At 51.7% G+C, this 24,064-nt stretch overlaps 1 protein-coding gene across 2 annotated transcripts in view; it reads right to left on the minus strand.

Annotated features, from left to right (window-relative positions):
* MYH9 (myosin heavy chain 9) overlaps positions 1-24,064 on the minus strand; it is a 92,500-nt gene that overhangs the window by 50,880 nt on the left and 17,556 nt on the right. The window contains exons 2-3 of one of the 2 annotated variants that reach the window (XM_004279430.4): positions 8,389-8,726; positions 4,001-4,157 (exon numbers count right to left, since the gene is read on the minus strand). In XM_004279430.4, the coding sequence (XP_004279478.1) occupies positions 4,001-4,157; positions 8,389-8,721 (490 nt within the window). In that variant the 5' untranslated portion in view covers positions 8,722-8,726. Of the gene's footprint in view, positions 1-71; positions 127-4,000; positions 4,158-8,388; positions 8,727-24,064 lie in introns of those variants that run through there. The other variant, XM_033404972.2, reaches the window with a different exon arrangement.

Consider the following 24,064-nt stretch of genomic DNA (forward strand, 5'->3'; position numbering starts at 1 on the left):
CTGAGGATTAAAACAAACAAGACTGGGCCGGGCACGTCTGGGCTGTGCTGCAACCATTTACTGACATATACCTGCCAGCCTTTCCACAGGAGCCGACCTCCAGGGTGCCATTCCGACCACCCTAGGCCTCGGCGGCCACACCTTCCTCTGAATTCCCAAGACAGCCGACACCTGCCGCAGTCACACTGGCACCAGGTGGAGGTGGCAACTCGTCCTGTTAGACAGCTTTGGCCACAGATCCCTGTGTACAAACATGTCTGTCTCTCCACCTGGACTGCCGTCGCCTCCAGTGCCAGAGCAATGTACTCAACCTCTCAGTATTCAGGCACTTTCCAATCTCCTAACTCCGTGGCCTAATCCAGGCTACCATATGCTGCCACGCCCCAACCTGTGCCCACGGCAGACAGCACTAATCTATCCCAGCATTCCTTGGCACTGAGTCTCACATCCTTTGTCAGCACAGGGTTAGGCAAGGCACTACTGATGGGAGCTGACACTTAGAATAAAACCAATCTGCAATGCTTAGTCCAGTGGTTCTGCAGTGGGGACAATTTTGCCCCCCAGGGAACATTTGGTAACAATGTCTAGGGGCCTTTTTGGTTGTCACAACTGCAGGGGGAGGGTGCTGCTGGCATCGAGTGCGTAGAGGCCCGGATGCTGTGAAGCATCCCATAATGCTCGGGACAAACTCCCCCCCCCCATAAAAAAAAACAAACAGAGAATGGATATCCAGCCCCAAACCGTCAGTGGTGCCAAGTTTGAGAAACCCTGGCTTCGTCCGACAAACAGGTAAAGTAACCATATAATTCATCATGCAAACGGGAGCGCTTCTGAAAGGGAGAGAGGGCAGTGTTAGTACTAACTGCAAGACGGCAGGCATAAATCAGAACTTACAGGCAAACCAGAGCATTTAAGAGATGAAAGACGGAGGGAGGTCCCTAGGAGAAGTCAAAGAGCTCATCTCATAAAACTCTCCAGACAAAGTCACCAACTCCCCTATTTGGCAGAATAAATGCTAGTATGTCATAAGCCACGGCCAGCTCAGGGAGGAAATCTTTTTCTAGTTCCTGTTTAAAGAAAAAGCAGAAAAGGAACTGTCTGGCTGTGGCTTTTAGGATGGAAGTGTCAGAGAACAGACCTGTGTTCCCCTAAGCCAGAGGGGCAGCATGTGCTAATAAGTAAGACACGCCCTCCGAAAGAGAGGCACTGATTCTAACAGCCTGCAGACCCCAAGGCTCCACTGTCCATACCTGACTCAGGGCAGGCACCAAAGGCTCCGCTCGAGACCTTCCTTTACTTTACTGGTGAACCATCTTGTCCTAACAGGGGCAACTTCTGTTAATTAACTTCCTCCCTGTCCCAAGAACAAGAAATCTGTTGCTGATTGCTCTGCGGGTCAACTGTGTGCGACAAGAGGGAACTTGGAAACGTCCTCGGTCAACATGGGGGCTGAAGAGCTGCACCGGGTCTAACATGAAGCAGAAACGGGCCAAAACTTCTCAGACTGAGGTTTAGAAAGTACACGGACCCAGCACCCACACAGGTAATTTTAAAAAAGCAACAAGACCTTAGGTTTCCTGTGCCTACAGATATCCAAAAGATGAAAACACCCACCCATTCACCCTCATAACTTGGGGTGGCTCCTCAGTTCCCATCAAGGCCATTCCATTATGGCCAAGACTTCCTGATCAACACACAGGAAAGCTCCAGTCCTCTGCAAGCTCCCTTTTTTTCCCCAATTATATCCAACCTATAGCGCTGACTTTTGCCCCTCAAAATTCTTTGTGGTTGTTGAACACACAATAATTGGGCGAAATCTCTTTGGGAAGAAGTCCCACAGATTGTCAGAAAAAAGGCTGGCAGTTCAGTTCCAGAGACTCTGACTCCTGGCACCATGCTGTACATCACCACATTATTCTTATCATAATGGCTTGGGAAGAAGTGAAAAATCCCACTTGCTAGAAAACCTTTCGGGTCTGGGATCCAAGTGTGGGAACATGCCCTAACTCAGTCGTGCGGAGCTCAAGAATACTCCAGGGTGCACTTCCTGCATGAGGCCAATTATGAGAGCAAGGAGAAAACTGACTCATAACCTCTAGAGACAGACTCAGGCTCTTCCGGAATCCCACAGAATGTTCTCCTACCAGACTGCTCTAGTTAGCACTCTGAAACAGACATCCTACTTTAAAACTAAAGGGCTGGCTTCTTCAACGAATTTTGATAGACGTGAACATGAGCCAAAGGGTAGGCCAAACGTGTACAACCTACGTAATTCACCAAGCTTGGCAATGAAACACCTTCCACAGCACTGTGTGGATGGTACAAGACAGACCCACACGTTGCCATTTTAAACCACTAAACCAGGGACAAGGTTGTTAATACGGTAAGACTCATCACCACCACAGCCTAGATTGACTACAAAGTTTAAAGGAAAAAAAAAAAGGATGCCCATGTAATAGGACATGAAAAACCACTATCCATAAAAGATATGAGAACATAGCCCTGTGCTAGGGAGTTGACTAAGCTCTGAGAATATAAAGGCAACCTGGGCCCAGTCCACACCTAAGTCAAAGTATTACTAGGGCTAGCCCAGACATCCTCCCAGGCTGGCAGTAATGCTTCAGTCATGCCTTTAACAAAAGACTGGAGACTTGCCAGCTATTGCAAGGCAGATGGAACAGGCGTGGCGGCTTCAGGCAGAGAGGCCTACTGGAGAAATGTAAGGAGTTCCGTGTAGCCAGCAAGTTGGAGAGGTAGGCAGCAGGCCAATTACAAAGGGCACCGTGTGCTGCTGGAGGGTTTAAGGGTTATCTCTGGGGCAATTGAGGAGACTTTTCCAGAGTTCAAATCGGGAGTTTGATCAGATTTGCATTCCAGAAAGACGACTCTCTGATAGAAGCACAGCGAGAGGGCTCTATTAAGAGCAAAGGTTAAGAGGCACAGCAATAGTACAGGCAAAAAACTGTAGAGGCCTGAACTAAGGCCAGGGCCACAGAGACAAGAGGGGGAAGGAGGTCAGAAATGTTAAAAGAGATAAAATCTATAGAGAGCGCTGACTGGCTTGGAAAAAGGGGTGAGAGAGAAAGCGGACAGTGTAAGGGGAGCCAGGTTCCAGGCTTGGGTGACTGGGTGGATGGAGAAATGGCAGCTGGGAGCAAGTGGCTGGCAGCAATCAGCTAACAGAGCCGGTCCTCAGCTGGAAAGTGATGGCGAAACCACTCGAGTGGATGGGCCATGGTCCAGAGGACGAGACCTTGAGAAGCACCAGGTGTAACGGGGGAGAAGCATGCAGATGGGCAAGGCAGAGATTAGGGGAACCAGAGAGTCACAGGAAGGAAGCGCTTTCAAAAGGAAGTGGGTAAGACTGTCCAATCCTGGGAGAGGTTAAGTAAGATAAGAGCTCAGAGCTCCACAGAAGGGAGGGTGGCCTTTGTCACACAGAATGGGGGGCACGACGTGCAGGGCAAGGAGTGTGGCTGAGAAGTGTTGAACAGAGGTCGTAAGCACGGATACTTCCTCTAAAAAGCTCCACTATGACGGGGGAGAGAGAGCAGAGACAACCTACAGTAGGGCACAGAATCCAGGAGAGACTTTGTGTGTGTTTTTTTTTTTAAAGATGTGAAAACTCAAGCATGTTTCCAAACTGTGTAGAAGAGAAGAGGTGAAAAGAATGAAGGAAAGGAAGTAACTGGTGGAAGAGGGGGCCTGGAAGTCAGAGGACTGGCACAGGAGCTCCTGACAAGAATGAGAAATTGGGAAAATAATTAGGAAATGCATTTTTTAAAGCTTCTTGAACATTCTATCAACATACAAACATCTCCTTTGATAGCCGCTGGTCTTGACTCTCACGCAATGGCTTACAGACCTCCACAATGCACGGCCCCCTCACCAGGGCCATCAACACCAATGCAGCCACAAGATCACCGTGAAGGAGCACCTGCAAAGATGCCAACAAGGCTAGAGGTAAAGACTCAGCCCCTGGGAAGGCCACGGCGCTCACCTTGCATCATACTCCTGTAAGCGGTGTCTGTGATGGCGTAGATGTGGGGAGGCATCTCATGCCTCTTCTTGCCCTTATACATTTCCACGATCTCTTCGGAGTAGATGGGCAGGTTCTTATAAGGGTTGATGACCACACAGAACAGGCCTGAGTAGGTCTGAAAGAAAAGAGCGGCAAACAGGAATGGGTTAGCAAGTCTGATTCTCAACGTCGTGCACACTTTGTGGCAAAATGCCTGCTGCCTCTAAGGACCCCGAGTCAGCCTGATGTGAAAGCCCCCCCTGGAGCCCCCGGTTCTCCGGGCCCCACTCCGGCAGACCTGCCGAGGCGCTGGGGCACCAGCACCATCTCTGCTCTTTCAGTTGAGGGGAGCCTCCCTCGACTGCAAGACTGCTGCCAGCCGTGCACGCTGACAAGCGTGTGCAGCGGGCGAGATCTGGGGCAAGCTTCGTGGACAGTAGGAGTCCAGTTACGAAGCTCAGATCCAAGGACGATAAAGATGTGTTTGGCATCGTGAGAGATGCACAAAGGGAAAAGGATTCGGCTGCAGCAAGCAAACGGTGTGGAAATACAAATTATTCTACCCTTAAGGACCCTCTGAGATATTCAAGCCTAAACTTTCCCAGCACTGGGAAAGACTCATGGCACTCCTCAACCATCTAGGATGCTTTGTGGGATGACAGATCGCTGACAGATACCTCTCTCCCTGGAAGCTTCCAGAGACACTCACATGAAAATCTCTAAAAAACTTAAAGACCGGGGGGGCTTCCCTGGTGGCGCAGTGGTTAAGAATCCACCTGCCAGTGCAGGGGACACGGGTTCGAGCCCTGGTCCGGGAAGATCCCACATGCTGCAGAGCAACTAAGCCCGTGCGCCACAACTACTGAGCCTGTGCTCTAGAGCCCGCGAGCCGTAACTACTGAAGCCCGCGCACCTAGAGCCCGTGCTCCGCAACAAGAGAAGCCACTTCAATGAGAAGCCTGCACACTGCAACGAAGAGTAGCCCCCGCTCACCGCAGCTAGAGAAAGCCCGTGCGCGGAAACAAAGACCCAACGCAGCCAAAAATAAAAGAAGATAAAATAAAAATAAATTAATTTTAAAAAAAACCAAAAAACAAACTTAAAGACCACCTTCATGTCCCCTGTGAGCCTTCTCCAAGACTCAGGTCTCCTCTTGAAGGGGAACCCAATTCGTCAACACTCCTCGTGAGGCTCCCGAGAATATACCCGATACCGCAAGTCTGAGATGACCAGGTTAAAATCAGACCCCCCCCCCAAAAAAAAAATCAGACCCCAGAGTCAAACCTCAGCAAGGGCAAGTTTCTTAACCTCCCTCTCCCTCCATTTCTCAATCTGTAAAATGGGCACACGCAGACTAGTTGATCCTCACTGAGTGGTTATGCGGATCACAGCACCCAGCACAGCTGTGGAGAGAGGCTCAGAGTAGGTCAAGAAAGCAGTTTCCGGTGGCAACGGTCTAGGCAGATCTGCCTTTCTTCAGTGTCCTCTTTTTCTAATAATTTTCCCGCTATTTTTTTTTTTCAAGATCCTTCTCCCCGACAAGAAAAAAAAGACAGACTCTTAATAGCTGGACGAGACCCCCTGAGACCACCCAGGTGACGGGTGCTCATTGTGGGGGGACAGCTTTCTTTAGGTAGCTGGAGCAACCCAAGCACCTTCTCCCTAGGGAAACAGGCCACAGGCCCAGAAGAAGCCGGGCGAAGCGAGGCCCAGAAGCCGTGACTCACACCTGCAGCCCCGACTGTTGAGTGATGGCTGAAGGCCACGAGGCAGTTCCTGGCAGAGCTGGGAGCAGACCTAGGTTCCACAATCCCCCCAGTGCAGACCTCCTTGATCATGGAAGCTGGTTCTCCGAACTCCTCACATCGTTTTGTTTCCCTTGCTACAGGTGGCCTCAACCCTCACTGTCCACAGTGTTGCCCCCCGATCCAACAGCAGGCAACATCTGAGGGGCTGGGTGTGTGTCAGTCCAGTCCCTTCCACCCTGCCCACTCCAGTCTCGCCAAAACTGAGGGTGGATCTTGTGGCTGAATCCAAAGACAGGGTCCACACAGGAACCAGTCGGGAGCACAGAGGCCCTTCCCAGCGCTGGCCAGGGGCTACAGGTCTTGGACTTTTCAAGCAGAAGTTAGGCTGAAAGCAGAGCTCGGGAAGGACCCACCAACCACGCACCGGCCCCCGTGCAAAAGAGCAGATGACCTTGGAAATGAACAAGGGTGCCTGACTGCCTCTTCTGCGTGGAGGAGGGGACGCAGGGCCCTGAGCTTCCTTCTTCCTGGGATAATCAGTCAATTGTTCTCCCTCCAACTACTCTCTTCAGGAGGTACCAGGAAAGCTCTGAAGCAAAGAAGTCTGCACGAGGTGTTGGCAACCTGCAGCTCGGGTATTATGGGAAGACGGGAGCACGGCGGGAAACCTCTGGTTTTCCCTCCATGACTGTCGGGTGGGGCTGAGATAGCAGGCCAGGGAGCAGCGAGGTCATCCCAGGAGCTCAGAAACAAGTGAGCTTTGTTCCTGGGGTTTGAGAAAACCCACACTCCAGGAAATCCAGCCCGATGAAAGCGAAGGACAACGTGGCCACACATTTAGGGCGTGCCACGGGGCCAGATGTTTGGAAACAGCTGGTGGTGACGGCAGAAGGGGCCTGGGTTTTACTAGGACAAGCCTTTCTGACAGCTGGGTGGGCAGATGGTCCCATGGGGGGGTTCAAGAGGACCTCAAAGTTCTCTGGGCTAATCCCATCAAATCAGTGGATGATGAAACTAAGCCCCGAGGAATGAGCACTGCAGCTCAGGTGGGAGGAAGGGGCTGTACTGTGAGCTCATCCTGCTGGAGGCCCGTGGAGGCGCAGACACCGAACAAGTGGCTCTGCTCCCACACAGCCACACCAGGGAGCTGCTCCATTCACGGGCCACAGAAGCTCTTTGTGCCCGACTGCCCCCTGCCCCCGGGCCTCCCCCCACCAAAGAAACAGACAGAGCAGCTGTGGCGCAGAATTAGCCACGCTCCCCACAACGCCAGGCAGACACACCGCACAAAGGCTCCCGGGGTCGCAATTTGGAACAGCGTGTGCAGAGAGAGGGCCTGTGAATGAGGCAGCGCCCCCTGCCCAGGCAGCCCCATCGAGCGGCTCTGATCTCCCCGCAGCTCTGCACCTGCTGGGGGTCTCCATTAGGGCAACTGCACAGACAATCGACTTCCTTTTGGTGAGGATGCCAAGGAGGAGGCTGGACTGAAGCAGGAGGATCTGCGCACGGGAGATGCCAGCAAAGAAGCAAAAACGGGAGTTAAGGCCTAACGCCTCCAGCTGAGGAGTTCTGGAGAAAAGGCTCTGGCCCTGCCCACGAGTTGTAGGCGCAGGTCCATGCCTGCCTAGAGTAAAACCCAGGCTCTGAGAAGCAACTAGCGTCAAATGCACTTTCCTAATATTTCTGTTTGCAGCCAGCTGATAGGCAAGTGCAGGCCACCGACTTGTTCACGCTCAGCAATGCTCTAACAGGACCCAAGCTGAACAGCGACACCCGTAAAAGGCAGAGCAGAGGGTCGGAATTACCTTCACCTACGACAAAAGGGAGCAGCTACAGAGCCGAGGCTCTCCGCGAGCCCAGGGCTGGCTGGTGCTTTACAATGCTTTCACGACTCCTCATAGATGAGGAAGTGAGGCCCCACGTAGCCATGTCAAATGGTCAGGAAGGGCCAAGACTGGAACCAGATCCTGGAGGCTCCAATTCCCATGACCTGAATCACTCTGCTTTGCTGAGCAGGACCCATTTCTTAGAGCCAGCGGAGTGGTTCTAACGTAAGCAGTTGAGGATGCCAAGGGGAGAGTCCCACTCCCAGACAACAGCACTTAGCTCCCATCTCCCCTCCACAGACAAGCAATGCTTCCTTTAAGGCTGTTTGTTTTTCTGCAGGTCACTAATGCTGAATTTAAGTGGTTAATACCCCGAGGGACAGGGGCTTTTAATTTGGTGCATACAATATTTTCATCAAGAAAGACAGAGATACTGAAACCCGAGTTCCAGTCTCAGGCCTGCCAGCACCTGGTTGTGTGACTCTGCATAAGTCCCTTGCCCTCTCTGGGCCTCAATCCTTCCCACCTGCCATATCAGAAGCCTGGGCGAAACTGGTCTATAAAGGAGGACTTTTCCACTTAACACCAGTCAGTGTATCTCCTTCTCGGCAGGTCCTCCCTCCCGCCTACAGCCCCACTCACTTATGTAAATAAGCCCTGGAGCCTCCCTCCCGTGCAGAGCCCGCCCACTTTATGTAGGTGAGCCCTGGAACCTCCCACCCGTGCAGAGCCCGCCCACTTTATGTAGATGAGCCCTGGAACCTCCCACCCGTGCAGAGCCCCGCTCACTTACGTAGATGAGCCCTGAGTAGTAGCGCTCCTTGAGGTTGTGCAGCACCGAGGCTTCGTTGAGGCACGTGAGCTCCGCCATGTCCTCCACCTTGGAGAACTTGGGTGGGTTCATCTTCTGGATATCATCCTTGTTCACCTTCACCTTCTTCCCGTTCTCCACCAGCTCCACGATGGCCTCCTCACCCATCTCTTCCTTGAGGCTGGCGGGCTCAAAGCCACTCTTGTCTGAAGGCACCCATACCAGCTTCTTGGCAGCCCAGTCGGCCTGGGCCAGCGGGTTATTGATGAAGTTTTTATCCACATAGAGATACTTATCGGCAGCTTGCTGCGCCATGGTGACTTAGAGCCAGGACCGGGAGAAAAAAAGGATACAACGTTAGCTACAACTATACCAGCCACAAAGAGATCACTCGCGTCATGTGTTTGCAAACTGTACAGCATTATAATAAGTAAAATTATATATAACCAGATCGTACAATTTGTCAAAATTTTCTCGCCCTCTACTTTCGGGAGAAAGGTGTACATCACTGAAAAAACAAGTTGATATCAGAGATTCTGTAAGGAATTAATGGTAAGATGTATCCCAGGATTGATGCACAAACAAATCTATAAACAACGATTGTGCCAAATGATATGCATAATAAGTCTCAGACAGATGTAATTAGAGTCACACTAAGCTATACCTGCTAAGGCAGGAAAGTGACCACACAGTTTAAGAGGACTTCCAACAAGAACGCATTTCTAGTTAACCCAAAAAAGGCAACTGACTACAAGTGCACAGAGTGGAAGGCTCCAGTTTAAAAAACTTTTTCCTATTTCACGGAGTCAACCAAGAGAAGAAAACACAACACCAATATGTTGCCAACAGATTTTAATTCCATCGCCCCAAGAAATAAGGCGAGAAGAAAAGAAGTCAGGCTCCAGGACACATCCTGGAGAGTAATGAGTGCTTCCCTTCTGAGGCACTAATGTAAAAAGGCAACGCTCATAATTTATGGGCGAGGAGAACATAAGTCCATGTGTGTTTGCCTTTTTTGAAGCTGATTTGCAAAAGAAAGATAAAATAATGATCCCTCTTATCTGAGTGGTTTTATAGTTTATGAAATACTATCACACACACTTCACTATCTCAGAAGATCCTCCTCCTAACAACTCTGTAAAGTGGGTAAAGTACGTGTTATCATCCCATTTTACAGATGAGGAAACAGAAGCTCTCTGGAGGTAAGGGGTTTAGTCCAGAGTTACCTAAGAAGGACTCCTGGTCTCTGTGGTCTCCCATAGTCTAACCACAGTACTTATTCCTGCTCAGAGGCTCAGGCTGGGATCAGCGGGGAGGACAGCTGCTTTGAGTGAACCAAAAGCAGGACTAAGAAACCCTGGTCTAGGGACTTCCCTGGTGGCGCAGTGATTAAGAATCCACCTGCCAATGCAGGGGACACGGGTTCGAGCCCTGGTCTGGGAAGATCCCACATGCCGCAGAGCAACTAAGCCCGTGCGCCACAACTACTGAGCCTGCGCTCTAGAGCCCGCGAGCCATAACTACTGAGCCCGCATGCCACAACTACTGAAGCCTGCTTGCCTAGAGCCCGTGCTCCACAACAAGAGAAGCCACCGCAATGAGAAGCCTGCGCGCCACAACAAAGAGTAGCCCCTGCTTGCTGCAACAAGGGAAAGCCTGCGCGCAGTAGCGAAGACCCAACGCAGCCAAAAAATAAATAAAAAATAAAAATTAAATTAAATTAAATTAAATTAATAAAAGAAAAAGAAACCCTGGTCTAGGACAGAGCCAGCCCACAGCCACCAGAGGAACAACCCAGAAGCTCACTGACTAGCTCATGACACCGGGAAGCTTTTCCCTTGTGAGATCAAGGCTCCCTCCCCAGGCCCAGGAAGCCAGGAGGACCCCAGATCCAAAGCCAGAGTCTCACAGTCTTTCATGCTTCCTGATCCCAACAGGAATTTGGATGCCAAGGAGGCTGAAGGCTTGGGAGGCAGAGAACAAAAGCGAAAGTCTGGGCTGCCCAGGCCTTCTTATCTGGGCTCATTAAATGGTTTCCAGATCAAGGCTGAGGGGCTCCCCTGGACTCACTCCAGGAGAGGCTGTTTTCTAGGAAGTCTGCCAGCTCCCACCCACCACAAGGGAAGGCAAAGCCAAGCGGCAGGGCCTGGCAGCCTCCCCAGCGAGCTCAGCCAGGGGCTTTGTTTATGTTCGCAGCACAAGCAAACCCTGGCAGCCCCTCTGGGGGGACCAAGGGGCACCATCCACCTGCAAGGACCACCCCCAGAAGCAGCAGGCAGGGCCCAGAGTCAGGCAGCAGGAATGGGATGGCTGCAGACCACCTGGCCAGCCTCATCTTCCGGGTGGGTCTGGAGGCTAGACAGGCCCAAATCCAGCCGTCCTCACCTCCACACTGGCCAGTCCGTTCAAACAGATCAAAGGCTTCTCTGTGCCAGAGTAAATACCAGTTGTCTTCTGCCTCTCTGCCGTCCATCTGACCACGGGGCAGTCGCCCTCTGCAAAGTCCTAGCAGCCAGGGTCCCCAAACCGATCTCCCCAGTCACGTCACCACCATGCTCGAGAGCTCACAACAATCACTGAGCACAGGGCCTCCCTGGCTGCTGGTTCCTCAGACTTGAAACCCGGAAAGGAGAGGACAATCTCCCATCGATATGCAAAAAGGGATTCACGTCAACCCTGTCCCCCAAAACCCCAAGTCCACTGCTCGTTAGGAGTTCCACCAACCCAGTCCGGTGAAGGCACCCTTTACAAGATCACTTCAAGAGAAGGGGGGAAGGGGCCAATCATTAAGTACCTACCTACCAACATCAAGTTCGGTTTATTCCCAACCTCACCTAACCATCAGTCACCCTGGGAAAAAAAAGTTCTTATTTTCCCCAGTTTACAAATGAGGAAACAGTCCAGAGAGGGCAAGTCGCTTGCCCAGAGTTGCCCGGCCCAGTTATGGGCTAACCCAGATCTGCCTGGTCCCCAGGCCTGGCCTCTTCCCAGCACACTTGTGCCTGGGGTCTTGCAAAAGAAGTCAGGCCAACATTGGGGCTGGGCTGAAACTGTCAGTAAGCTGAGGGGAGCACGGGCGGTACAGGGGAATGCATCCCACAACGTTCAGCAGATATTCACTGGGCATCATAAGGCAGCCAGGGAGGCTGAGAATGAGCCTTCCTTGTATGGACCATGTGGCCTGTCAAAAAGCAGAGCAGGGCTTCCCTGGTGGCGCAGTGGTTGAGAGTCCGCCTGCCGATGCAGGGGACGCAGGTTCGTGCCCCGGTCCGGGAAGATCCCACATGCCGCAGAGCGGCTGGGCCTGCGAGGCATGGCCGCTGGGCCTGCGTGTCCGGAGCCTGTGCCCCGCAACGGGAGAGGCCACAACAGTGAGAGGCCCGCGTACCACAAAAAAAAAAAAAAAAAAAAAAGCAGAGCAGGGTGAAATCCAACATTCTCACTCCCTCGGCCTGAGACCGTCAACAGTGAGTGATCCCTCAGTGATGGCAGAACGACTTCTGGTCCTCATCAAACTCCAGTTCACCCCAGCAACTCCAGCCCCGGGGGAACCTAGAGCAAAGAGTATGCGGGCTACCTCCAGGTTGCAGGCCCTGGGTGTTTGGCCTTTGGCCTACCCTGGGAATCTGGGTGAACTGCCAGGCCCTTTCATCAGTGAGCCTGCACTGGAGGCCATGAACATTGCAGCAGGTAGCAGGGGAAGACTCCACCCAACCCCCCACCTTCAGCTCCTGGTTCTACCCTACCTTCAGGCCTCAGTGGGGGGGCAGGGGGCAGGTACAGGCCAGCACTGTCTACCTCTGATAGCTATCTGAGATTTGCAGGCCAAGCCATACTTCCTATAAGAGGGAGGGGTACACCCTGCCCCCTCAGAGCTGAATCGGGCTGCAGCCCTCTGCCTCCACAGCGAGGCCAAGCCACCCCTGGACAGTGGGCTTGAGGAGTCCCGACTGGCCTCAGCACCTCTCTCTGAGCAGGACTTTTCATTAAACACGGCTGCTTGACCAGCCAAGGACAGAGCCCTTTAGTTTCAGCGACTCTGCCGGAATGATGTGCCCAGATCAATACATGGGGCTAGACCGGTGGGGAGAGCTGCAGAGGTCACGATAAACAATGGAGTTTCTATTCAAGAGCCTTCTCACCAGGCCTGGACAGGAACATCCACATTCAAGGATTAGGGGGCCACAGGGCAGCAGCGGAGCTCCTGTTTCCACCTGTGTCAGGTAGAGGCTCCTGGGCCCCAGTGGCTGCTGACTCTTGTGTGCCTGGCGGGGAAGCCAGCACACAGGTTAACTCTCACCTCTAAGGATGCAGGTGGAGCAAGCCGCCACCGTCCAGAGCTGTGAGCAATGAAGGAAGGGGCTTTATAGAAAGGACACCAGGGAGGTGACTGCCTGATTGCAGCCGCCAGCACCCGCCACTTCTCCCCGCCCTGTCTTGGGAACATGCTAAACGGCCTCTGAAATTTTTTTAAAACTGCGTGTAATAGAACAGTTTACAAGATGAAAGAAAAAGACGCGCCACCGAATTCCTGACACTCTCCCCACAAAAATTAGTTTTCTCTCTCTTTTTTTTAATGGTCCCTTCTAGTCCCAGCTCATAGAAACACTTGATTTTTAACTATCTCAGGCAGGGAGTTTCACATTTTGTATTTTCTCTCCTCACTCTGACCACTTCCCCACAGGGCCATAGTCTGCTTCTTGATGGTTTTTATCCAAATGCTTCATTGTTACAGGGGACAATGCAGAGGCTCTGAGAGGAAAGTAACCTGTTGTTGACACAGCTGGGGGCGAGGAGGACTCGAACCCAGGACCCCTGACCCCCAAGCCTCGTTAGTGATCACTTTTAATGGCTGCATGATATTCCAGAGTGATTTTTTAAAAAAATACCGCTTACTAGCTCTTTTCCTCTTATCTAATGGACCACCTTGACATAAGTTCTCAAGTGGAGTTATGGGAGCAAAGGAACATCTGTCCGGGTGTTTTTCTGGCCCCCGAGGGTACACTGGTGTGCACGGCCGCTTGGACAGGGTACCCACGTGGCAGCAACGACACCAGCACTAAGAAAACTGTCTGCAGGAAAGAGCTCGTGCCTCAGATTAGGGAACCTCTGAAGTCCTGGGAAGTTGTGGGACTCAGCAGGCCAGCAACGGGTTAAGGAGAAAGGAGGAGGCTCTGGCCCATTGGAGATCAGATCAGGCTAAAGCCAGCCCTTTCCATGCCGGCTTCCTGTGGGTGCCAGTCCAACTCCAAGAAACCCAAGTAGTTGCCTTTTTAGGCCATAATCGAGAGGACACAACCAGAGGCTAAATTAGGATTCTCAGGAAATGATGAAACTGAAAGTAGATAGGTTGACCAAAAACCTCTGCTTTTAACACAAAATGTCATTCCTCCATTCTTTGCCTTCTCCCCTCCCCCCCAAAGGTCCATTTGGGTCTTTTACTCCTTCCTGTTTTCCGAAGGCATCCTCTCCCTCCCCCTCCCTCCTTCCTCCCCTCCCTCCCCTTGGTTGGTTCTCTTTGTACTTGCTTGTGTGCTTGTTTGGAAAAGAATCTGCGAGTCCCTTAAAGACGTAATTTATTGTACTAGGACAAATCAGTGGTCCAGACACTGTGAGCTTTTCCATTCCTAGACGGTAGGATTTATGTAGCCTTCCACGGGCCAACTTCTAGGCTTGGAGCTTTCAAAGTCATCACAACTCATCTTAAAGCTACCATCTTAACTCATCTTAAAGTAATGAGAGCCTGCTACTGAGCTCTCCATTTTCTCACTCAGTCCTCACAATCATTTCATAAGGGGTATGTCATCATATTCATATGACAGGTGGGGGAAATGAGGCTCAGACAAGTCACAAAAGCCAGGTTCAAACTCAGAGCCACTCGGCTGCAAGGCCCTGCTCGGTTTCCACTTGAGACTGCCTTCCCGCGAGCTCTCCGCGGCCATGGGGAGAACACAACCCTAGAACCCCGCTGGGGAAGCAAACCAGTGAAACGGACATTAATTATGCCAGCTCTAATTATGCCAGCTCGAGGCTGCAAACCCCATCCCCTTGTGCTGGTCTGTACAAGGGACTCTTCACATTTCCACCTTAAATCGGCGGAGCTAAAAGTAAGGTGAGGGCCGTGACCTTGGGGGAGCCATTCAAGTTCTCTGAGCCAAGGTTCCAGTTCAGAGACCCAGGCTGCCTCAACCCAGACAGCAGAGCCCTGTTCCAGCTCAGTCACTGATGTACACAAGCAGGCCCCTTTAATTTTTTTTTTAATCCCCACCCCCATCCCAGAGAGCACAGGTAAACAGGCCCCTTCTCTTTCTCCTTATAGTCATTGCTTTTGAGTGAAATTAAACTATCACGGTGCCTGAGTTCCATTGTTAAGGAAAAGAATTTGAAAAAGAATAGATACATGTATATGTATAATTGAATCACTTTGCTGTACACCTGAAACTAACACAACATTGTTAATCAACTATACTCCAATATAAAATAAAAAGTTAAAAAAAAAAGAGCTGGGCTTCCCTGGTGGCGCAGTAGATAAGAATCTGCCTGCCAACGCAGGGGACACAGGTTCGATCCCTGGTCTGGGAAGATCCCACATGCCGCGGAGCAACTAAGCCCGTGCGCCACAACTACTGAGCCTGCGCTCTAGAGACCACAAGCCACAACTACTAAGCCCGTGTGCGTAACTACTTAAGGCCACGTGCCTCGGGCCCATGCTCAGCAACACAGAGAAGCCACCGCAATGAGAAGCCTGTGCACTGCAACGAAGAGTAACCCCCGCTTGCTACAACTAGAGAAAGCCCGCACGCAGCAGCAAAGACCAAAATTAATTAATTAATTAATTTTAAAAAACAAAAAGGCCCAGGTGATTAATGGAAGACAGAAAGCAGCCACGCTGAGGGCAGGGCAGGGGGGAGCGCGTCCATGGCTGGGCCAGCTCACCCCATCGTACTGCAACCGCGTGCAGCAACGAAGACCCAACACAGCCACAAAATAAATAAATAAAATAAAAATTAAAATTTTTAATTAAAAAAAGAGCCTATGAAAGCACCTGCTGAAGTAATATAGAAATTTTCAAACTCATAAGATTTACTTATGCAATCAACTAATACGTACCGAGGCTCTACATGCAAAAATACTGTGACAAAGGTGCAGAGGACCCAAGGAGCTTGTAATGTAGTGAGATGGCAGGATAGACACATACCACTAGTGACAGTGCCAAGTTGGGACTTTATATAGAGTACAGAGTGGACAGAAAGCAAGCTCCTTGGTCTCCTCTCCCTTTCACAGCTGCACCCAGCACCAGATATGGTGGGGGCCCAACAGATAGGTTGGCTGTATGGATGAAGAAGTACTGCTGGCCCTTCAAATCCGCAGATTCCACCAACCACGGATCAAGACTCCATGAAGGAAAACAGAGGAACAAGCAACTTGCTTGTAGGAACAGAGAAAGGGGTGATTCAATGGAAAACTTGGAAACTCAAGGCAGAGTTGCATGGAGGAGATGACATTTAAGCTGGGTCCCGGAAGATGGGTAGAATACTGATGGGGGAGGAGAAAGATGATCAAAAAGTATTCCAGGCCAAGGGAGAAGGTATAGTTTTTCATAAACTACGAAATTATGTGATCAATTAAGGCAAGGTTTCTCAGCCTCAGCACTATGAATATTGGGGACCAGATAATTCTTTGCTGTGGGGCCTGTCCTGTGCATTGGAAGATGTTTAGCAGCATCTCTGACCTCTATCCACTGGATGAAAGGGGCACTTGGTCCCCAGTTTTGACAACCAAGATTGTCTTCAGACATTGCCAAAGGTGGGGAGTGGGGGGAAACTGCACCCAGTTGAGAACCACTGATTTAAGGGATTAGTATGAACAAATATTGCATCAGGGACCCAGACCTCTCCTTAGTAAATCCTCTCCCAACTCTCAAGGGCACAAGCCAACTCTCAAAACAGAAGTCCTCAGAGTGAAATCATTCCCAGGACCCAAACAATGACCATCATGTATGGTGCTGTCACTGAGGAAGGACTGTCCCTTGTAATACACTGCATTTTAAGGGATATGACCACTACTGGACTGTACTTTAAAGATTCCTAAATGCCCAGTTAAAAAAAAAAAATCAGGCAAAGGAGGCTGATGTACTTCCCCAGACAGGACATGAATCTCCCTCAGAGCCTCCAACACGGCAGCTCAGGCAGTGATTCATAAGCAAAGTTCACCAGCATCAAGAGGCCCCGGTGATGGGCTTCCCTGGCGGCGCAGTGGTTAAGAATCCGCCTGCCAATGCAGGAGACATGGGTTTGATCCCTGGTCTGGGAAGATCCCACATGCCGAGGAGCAACAAAGCCCGTGTGCCACAACTACTGAGCCCACGTGCTGCAACTACTGAAGCCTGCACACCTAGAGCCCGGGCTCCACAACAAGAGGAGCCAGCGCAATGTGAGGTCCGTGCACCGCAACGAAGAGTAGCCCCCGCTTGCTACAACTAGAGAAAGCCCACGTGCAGCAGCAAAGACCAAAATAAATAAATTCATTAATTAAAAAAAAAAAGAGGCCCTGATTAATGGAAGACAGAAAGCAGCCACATTGCGGGCAGGGCAGGGGGGAGCGCGTCCATGGCTGGGCCAGCTCACCCCATAGTCCTGGGAAATCCATCAAATGCTATTTACTGGATGGTTTTGGCAAATCAGAATTAGTCCCAGGGAGGGAATTCCCTGGCAGTTCAGTAGTTAGGACTCTGCACTCTCATTGCCGAGGGCACGGGTTCCATCCCTGGTCAGGGAACTAAGATCCTACAAGCCGAGCGGCATGGCCAAAAAAAATTTTTTTTTTTTTTTTTTGCGGTACGCGGGCCTCTTACTGCTGTGGCCTCTCCCATTGCGGAGCACAGGCTCCAGATGCGCAGGCTCAGCGGCCATGGCTCACGGGCCCAGCCGCTCCGCGGCACATGGGATCCTCCCGGACCAGGGGATGAACCCGTGTCCCCTGCGTCGGCAGGCGGACTCTCAACCACCACACCACCAGGGAAGTCCATGGCCAAAAATTAAAAAAAAAAAAAAAAAAAAGATAAAAAGTAAAAGGATTAGTTCCAGGGATGATACCCAGGTGAATGTTTCCCACCTACCAGAGGGACGTCTCCACCTTGTGGACCCACAAGCATCATCACACCTGAACTCCCCCCACCCTCCTCTCCCCAAACCTGCACTCTCTTCTAGGTCTCCATCTCCAGCTAAGACACTGTCCTTCTGGTCACCCAAGACAGTCACTGTCAATTCCTCCCCGGTGGATTAGCAAGCCCTCCACCAACCTCAGCGCCAGCGCCCCTTCCATACCAGGCCCGCCTCCAGTCCTTTCTGGGCTGTTACAGCTGCTCCTTGCTGGCTCTTCTTCGAAGCCCTGCATCTTCCACCTCCTTCAAATCCAGCCTCCTCACTGCCTTCAGGATGACTCAGCAGCTCCATTTCTAGGCATGTTACTTTCTATTTTATTGATATTCCTAGCCCATCCAACAGTTCAAGGGCTCTGCGACTTCCCCCAAATAAAATCAAATCATCTTTGCACGGTGAGTAGGCCCTTGTGACCCTACCCATTGATCTCCTCTGTGCTCCTAGCCCTTCCTTTCTCCCTGCCCTCCCTTTGTGGTGCAGCCTAAGCCTTTCCCAGATCCTCATAAACAATTCCTTCACATCCCACTCTGCTTACGCCTCCGGGCCTTCGAAGAAGAGGTGTCCTCTGCACCAGGAACCCTCTCTCAAATAGCTCCACACTGTCCTCTGATAGCTGTGAAAAGACTTCCCTCACGTCCCTCCCCTCTGGGCTCTGTCCTGTATCCACTGCAGTAATCCAGCAGCTGGATTGTCATGATGTGCAGTTTTATCTGAGGACAGGGACCAGCTCTCATTCATCTTCGAACGTCTAGGGCAATGCCCGACTTGGAGCAGGTGCTCAGTTAAAGTTTCCTGAATGAATGAATAAGGAACAAGATGAAGAGGAGGCAGGAGGAGTAATGGGGAAGGTTTTCGAAGCGCTATGCAAAGAGGCCAGAGAGTACAAGAGCTGAAGTGACAGGGAGAGCAGAGCTGAAAGCACACACCAGGGTCGTAGCCACCTTATCTGTCTTCTTTGTTACAAAACCCGAGCCATTTGTGGACTAATTTTTATATCCCCCAAGCAAAAAGGGAAAGACAGCATATTGGGGCTTTCAACCCACAAAGAGAAATAGTACTAAAGATAACTTACTGGACCCCAAGAAGCTCTGCATAAGGTTGAATAAACCATCTCAGGGGCTTCCCTGGTGGCGCACTGGTTGAGAATCTGCCTGCCAATGCAGGGGACATGGGTTCAAGCCCTGGTCTGGGAAGATCCCACATGCCGCAGGGCAACGGGGCCCGTGAGCCACAACTACTGAGCCTGTGCGTCTGGAACCTGTGCTCCACAACGAGAGGCCGCAATAGTGAGAGGACCTGCGCACTGCGATGAAGAGTGGCCCCCACTCACCGCAACTAGAGAAAGCCCTCGCACAGAAACGAAGACCCAACACAGCCAAAAATTAATTAATTAATTAATTAATTAAAAAAAAAAATCTCAGTTTTCTGGAACCATCTAGCGCCCCCTGATTAACCAAGATGGAGGTGCCTACCATCTACCACCAGACATAGCAGAAAGGACCTCAGCTGCGGTGGCGTGGCCTCTGCCGTCATTGGGAGCCAGGAAAAGCCCTGGGCCATGCTTCCTGCCTCTCCTGTCCTTGGTCTGCATCTGCTGAGCAAGTGCCTCAGGCACGTTCTCTGGTATCAATTCAGAACAAAGAGACAGACAGGACTTGGAGAAACCACTGCCTCGTGGGGCACCGACTCTGCAGATCCCAAGATAAAGTGTTTGTAATGCACCATGATGGAAAGGAATGGAATGGGCACGAATTTGGAGTCGGACGCCCCTGGGTTTGATCCCCAGTTCAGGATTCCTGTGATCTTCAAGCTGGGAACACCTCAATTTCCTAGCTTTAGAAAGAGAAAAAAGTATGGACCGTCAACCATTGGAGGAGTTGTAACTCAACTACCCAGCAAAGAATCCGACATTTACTAGGAACTGCCTCCCAACTCCTCTGTCTTGTCCTCCTGACCTGATTAATCCTAACCCTTCCTGGAATGATACCTGGGACTTACGAAAAAACCTTCCAGAAGCTTGGTGACTTTCTCCAGGTTACGCTACTCCACAGAGAACAAGGTGGTACAATCCCGTGACTCTTAGCCACCTTAGCCTCCTAAGTGATTTGCCCGAGGGGAGAGGGTTTTCTGGCCAAGGAAAGTTGGAAATGCTGCATCCCATGGCCCTTCTGCTGAGCCGCGAGGCACACAGAAGGTTCTGAGAAGCCTGCAGTAAGGAAACCCACTTCATTTTGCCCATTCAGGCTTAACGCCCAGGAATATCCTTCATGAAAAATATTTCTTGATGCTGGCCTGGGAAATGCTGGTCTGGTGGGATGTGTGCAGGAGGCCTGTGGCAGAGGAGCAGGGGTTGAGTCCGGCTTGGCACTGACCAGCTGGGTGACCCTTGCTGGGCAGCTGTTGTCAGGCTCAAACAAGATAATAGACACAGAAGCCTTCCTGCATAAGCACGGGGGCTGTTCAGCCACTGAGCCACCCAGGGCCAAGCTCACACCAGCCCCCACCCCGAGGTGCTCACTCTCCCCAGGCTATGAAGGGGGGAGGGGCCCCCCAGCAGCCCAGAGCCCAGAAGCTGCTGAGGAATGGGAGAATGGCGGATGGACCCCTCCCCTCCCCACCTCAGGAATGTTGTTTGCTTACAGAAGAAGCTGGGACTTGTTTCCATTAGCAGTATTCCAACCCAAGCCTGTACAGATGCCTAGCAGATAAGAAAACCAGACCAGAGACAGACCAGAGAGGAATTTAGCACCAGAGCCCCAGATCCCAACCCCTTCACCCTTCCCTCCTCAGAGGCCATCTGGAGGGGCTTCCCAGGACTCCTGAGCTCCCCAGGGAACGCCGAGATACAGGGCCTGCACCCAAGGAACCCAGGCCATCAAGTGACACGAGACTTGAGTATGCAGATTCCCTCCTCCTAGTGAGGCACGGGGGAGGGGCAGGGGGCGTGGGAGGGAGTAGCTGGAGACTGGGGGTGGAGGAGGAGGGTGCACAGCTGCTCACCCAGTATCTTATCAGCCAAGTTGAGGAATGTGGACTTTACTCTAGGGACAAGGGGAAGTGGGGGAGGGTGACATCACTGGATTTGTTTTTTTTGTTTGTTTGTTTGTTTTTGCGGTAGGCTCTCACCACCATGGCCCCTCCCACCGTGGCCCCTCCCGTTACGGAGCAACAGGCTCCAGACGCACAGGCCCAGGGGCCATGGCCCACAGGCCCAGCAGCTCTGAGGCATGTGGGATCTTCCCGGACCGGGGCACGAACCCGTGTCCCCTGCATCGGCAGGCGGACTCTCAACCACTGCACCACCAGGGAAGCCCCACAAGGTACATTTTTAATGAATGAATCAAGCAACTAATCAGGGCAGGAAGCAGAGCTTGAAAACAGCTCTGCTATTTAAGAAATCCACCATTCAGAATGACGACCTTTCCCACCTAAAGAGAAAGATCCCTATGGCCTTTAGAGCCCAACCAATTCCCGCAACCAGTGCCTCCAACTACCTTTCCAGCCCCATCTCTCCTGTCCCCTGCCAGACACTCTCATTCAAACACGACTCCAGGACTTCCCTGGTGGCGCAGTGGTTAAGACTCCACCTGCCAATGCAGGGGACACGGGTTCGATCCCTGGTCCGGGAAGATCCCACATGCCACGGAGCAACTAAGCCCGTGGGCCACAACCACTCAGCCTGCGCTCTAGAGCCCGTGAGCCACAACTACTGAGCCCGCATGCCACAACTACTGAAGGCCGCGTGCCTAGAGCCCGTGCTCCGCAACAAGAGAAGCCACCGCAATGAGAAGCCCATGCACCACAACAAAGAGTAGGCCCCGCTCGCTGCAACTAGAGAAAACTTGCGTGCAGCAACGAAGACCCAACACAGCCAAAAATAAATAAAGAAATAAATTTATCAAACAAACAAACAAAAAAAACATACAACTCCCCAGAAGACAGTCTTCGCTTCATCACAATTCTCCACTCACCCAGGCAGCCTTTCCTAACACCCGGTATATTATTCCTCTTTCTCTCTCCTCTCCCCAGGCCTGCTCCAGCACAGTCTGCCTTATACCAGAACCAACAGAACCTCTCTGCCTGTCTCCATAGTCCCTGGAACTCCTTCAGGTGCTGACTGAGCCCAGGGTTCAGAGAGAAGGTCCTCAGTCAGTCGGTGCCTGTGGACGTGAACTCGCCTATTCAGAATGCTCGGGTTAGCAGCTCACGTTGTGTCTTCTGGAACCTGGCTGTCCAGCAGAATCACCATTCCCTCCTAACCCCTCCTGTCTGGTGTTAAAGGACAGGACAGGCACAGCAGCAATGCAGCTGTCACTCAATGGGAAGAAGCTGGGCGAGCAGCTGCCAGCAGGTCTGCGGGTAAGTTGTCTGCACTGGATGTTGACTTTGCTTTTAACCGGTTCAATATTTGTGTAGTGAGATCACACAGGTGCCTCACCTACTCGGTAATGAGCTTCCTTCCACTCGGCTGCCCAGGAGAAACTGTAGAGAAGCAAGTCGTTTCAAACGTGGTGGTGGGGTCCCCCCCAAAGAGCAAGGTGCCCATTATCCTCCCAGATGCACCCCCGGGTTTGACAGAATAGCTTGGCTGACTTCTCATCAGGAACTGTGCACGGACACACCACCCCGTCCTCCCGCAGATCGCATCTCCTGAACCCTCAAGAGCTTCCCACACTCGTACAGGGGCGACACAAACCTTCAGATTCCTGCAGTCAAGTTATTCCTTCCCTTTGGTTCTGCTGATAGGACGGTTTTTCTTTCCCCAAGCACGCAAGCACAGTTTGCTGAAGCCCAACACAGAAAAATAACCATACTGAGAAGATTTAATTATACGGCCGCAGTCTCAATGGGAAAGTGCAGCACGCGGGTTTCCTGAGTCCACATCACGATGGCTGAGAAGCCCAACTTGAGGTCAGAAACGAAAGACAAGTTTGAAGACCCCTCAGTCCAGGGCCCACCAGGTCTTCGGCAGCCTGTTCTGAGTGATGTTCAAATGACATAAAAAGCAAACAAAATCCCTGAATATCGTAGCCACCGCCACCAATAGCCATCCTGATCCCATTCTGCTGGGCTGAGAGCTCTAGGGCCACGGTGGATCCCAGTCACCACCAGGTCCCCGATGACGGACCTGCGTAGGTGCTGAGTAATCCCTAATGAACTTTAGAAATGGGGAAGTTTCCAGTCTCCCGAAAGGTCCAAACTCCAAGGACCAAGCCCAACCGATTCTCTGCCACCCATTCTTAAAGTGCCTGAGGATAAGCCCAGTAATCCTGCATCTTATTTTCCAAACCTCAGTGGTTCTGTTTAGTAGACAAGGCAGTAAAGGCCCAGAATGGGCTGAGCCTTCTCTGTGGCCATTCAGGATCGTATCAGCGTCCTCATTCTTCTCCACCGCCCTTCCAGCTAAATCTGATGTACACTAATCTCTGTTTTGCTTCTAACTGACACACAGACTGGCTAGAGGTCAACAACGATCTTCCTGTATTGATCAGGCAGTCATTTAAGTAAGTCGGCCCTGAGAGGAGAGAGACCTTCCAAATGGTGATAACTTAATTCATGACCTTTATGGAAGGCGTCTTAGAAAATCAGACTCGGGAGACAGCCAAGACTGGCTGGGGGATTGCAGACCCGTCACTTTACTAACAGAACAAACTGGGCCAGGTTGACTGGGCCCCTGGGCCTCGGTTTCTCCATGCATCAACTGGAGATACTACCAGCTGCCCCCCCACTCCCCGGGTCAGCTGGGAGGACAGGAGGGCGTGGAGCTGTGCAGCCCCCAGCGGAGAGCTGACAGCCCCATCTCTGCAATGCGGTCAGAGCACGGCTCAACTCACAGGACTATCGTGGGGACCAAAATGAGCTAAGGGAAGAGCGGTGCTTGGCGGCGCCCCGGGCCCGCCGGTGCCCCTCCCGGACAGTCTTGCCTCTTCTCTCAAGGAGTTTGTGTCGCTGCTGAGCTAGCTCATAATGAGTCAGTCACAAATGCTGCCCTCACAAAGCCCACTTCGGGGGGTTTGAAGTCACATCCTGCCTAGCCTCACTCAGCATGATTTATTCCACCCCAGGAATGCAGCTCACTTCCCAGAATTTTGTGAAGAACTTTAGTTAAAGAGTTTGATCCTGCAGGGAGCTCCATTTACGGGCTCAGCTGCAGGGGTGGAGGAGACCCAGTTCAGCTCAGACCTGTGGGCAGGAACCACACAAGTCAGGGCTGAAAGACCCCACCCCACCCAGCCCCCCGCAAGAAGCATCTCATCCTGGGGGCGCCAACATTTTTTTTAAACTCTCAAGTCGCAGTAGAAAAAAAAGATTTAAAAGCTTTTTATCGCGAATACGCAAATGTGTCAAACAAAAGCTTTGCAAAATGATATGTGCACGCTATGCACTCGAGTCTATTTAATTCCTAACACTACTGGTTGCCACCGGTAATCTCACAACCCACCAGCGAGTCTCAACTGACAGCCTGAGAAACACCCATCTGCCCTCAGCCTTCACTG

Source organism: Orcinus orca, chromosome 11, assembly GCF_937001465.1.
Source record: "Orcinus orca chromosome 11, mOrcOrc1.1, whole genome shotgun sequence".
Lineage (NCBI taxonomy): Eukaryota > Metazoa > Chordata > Mammalia > Artiodactyla > Delphinidae > Orcinus > Orcinus orca.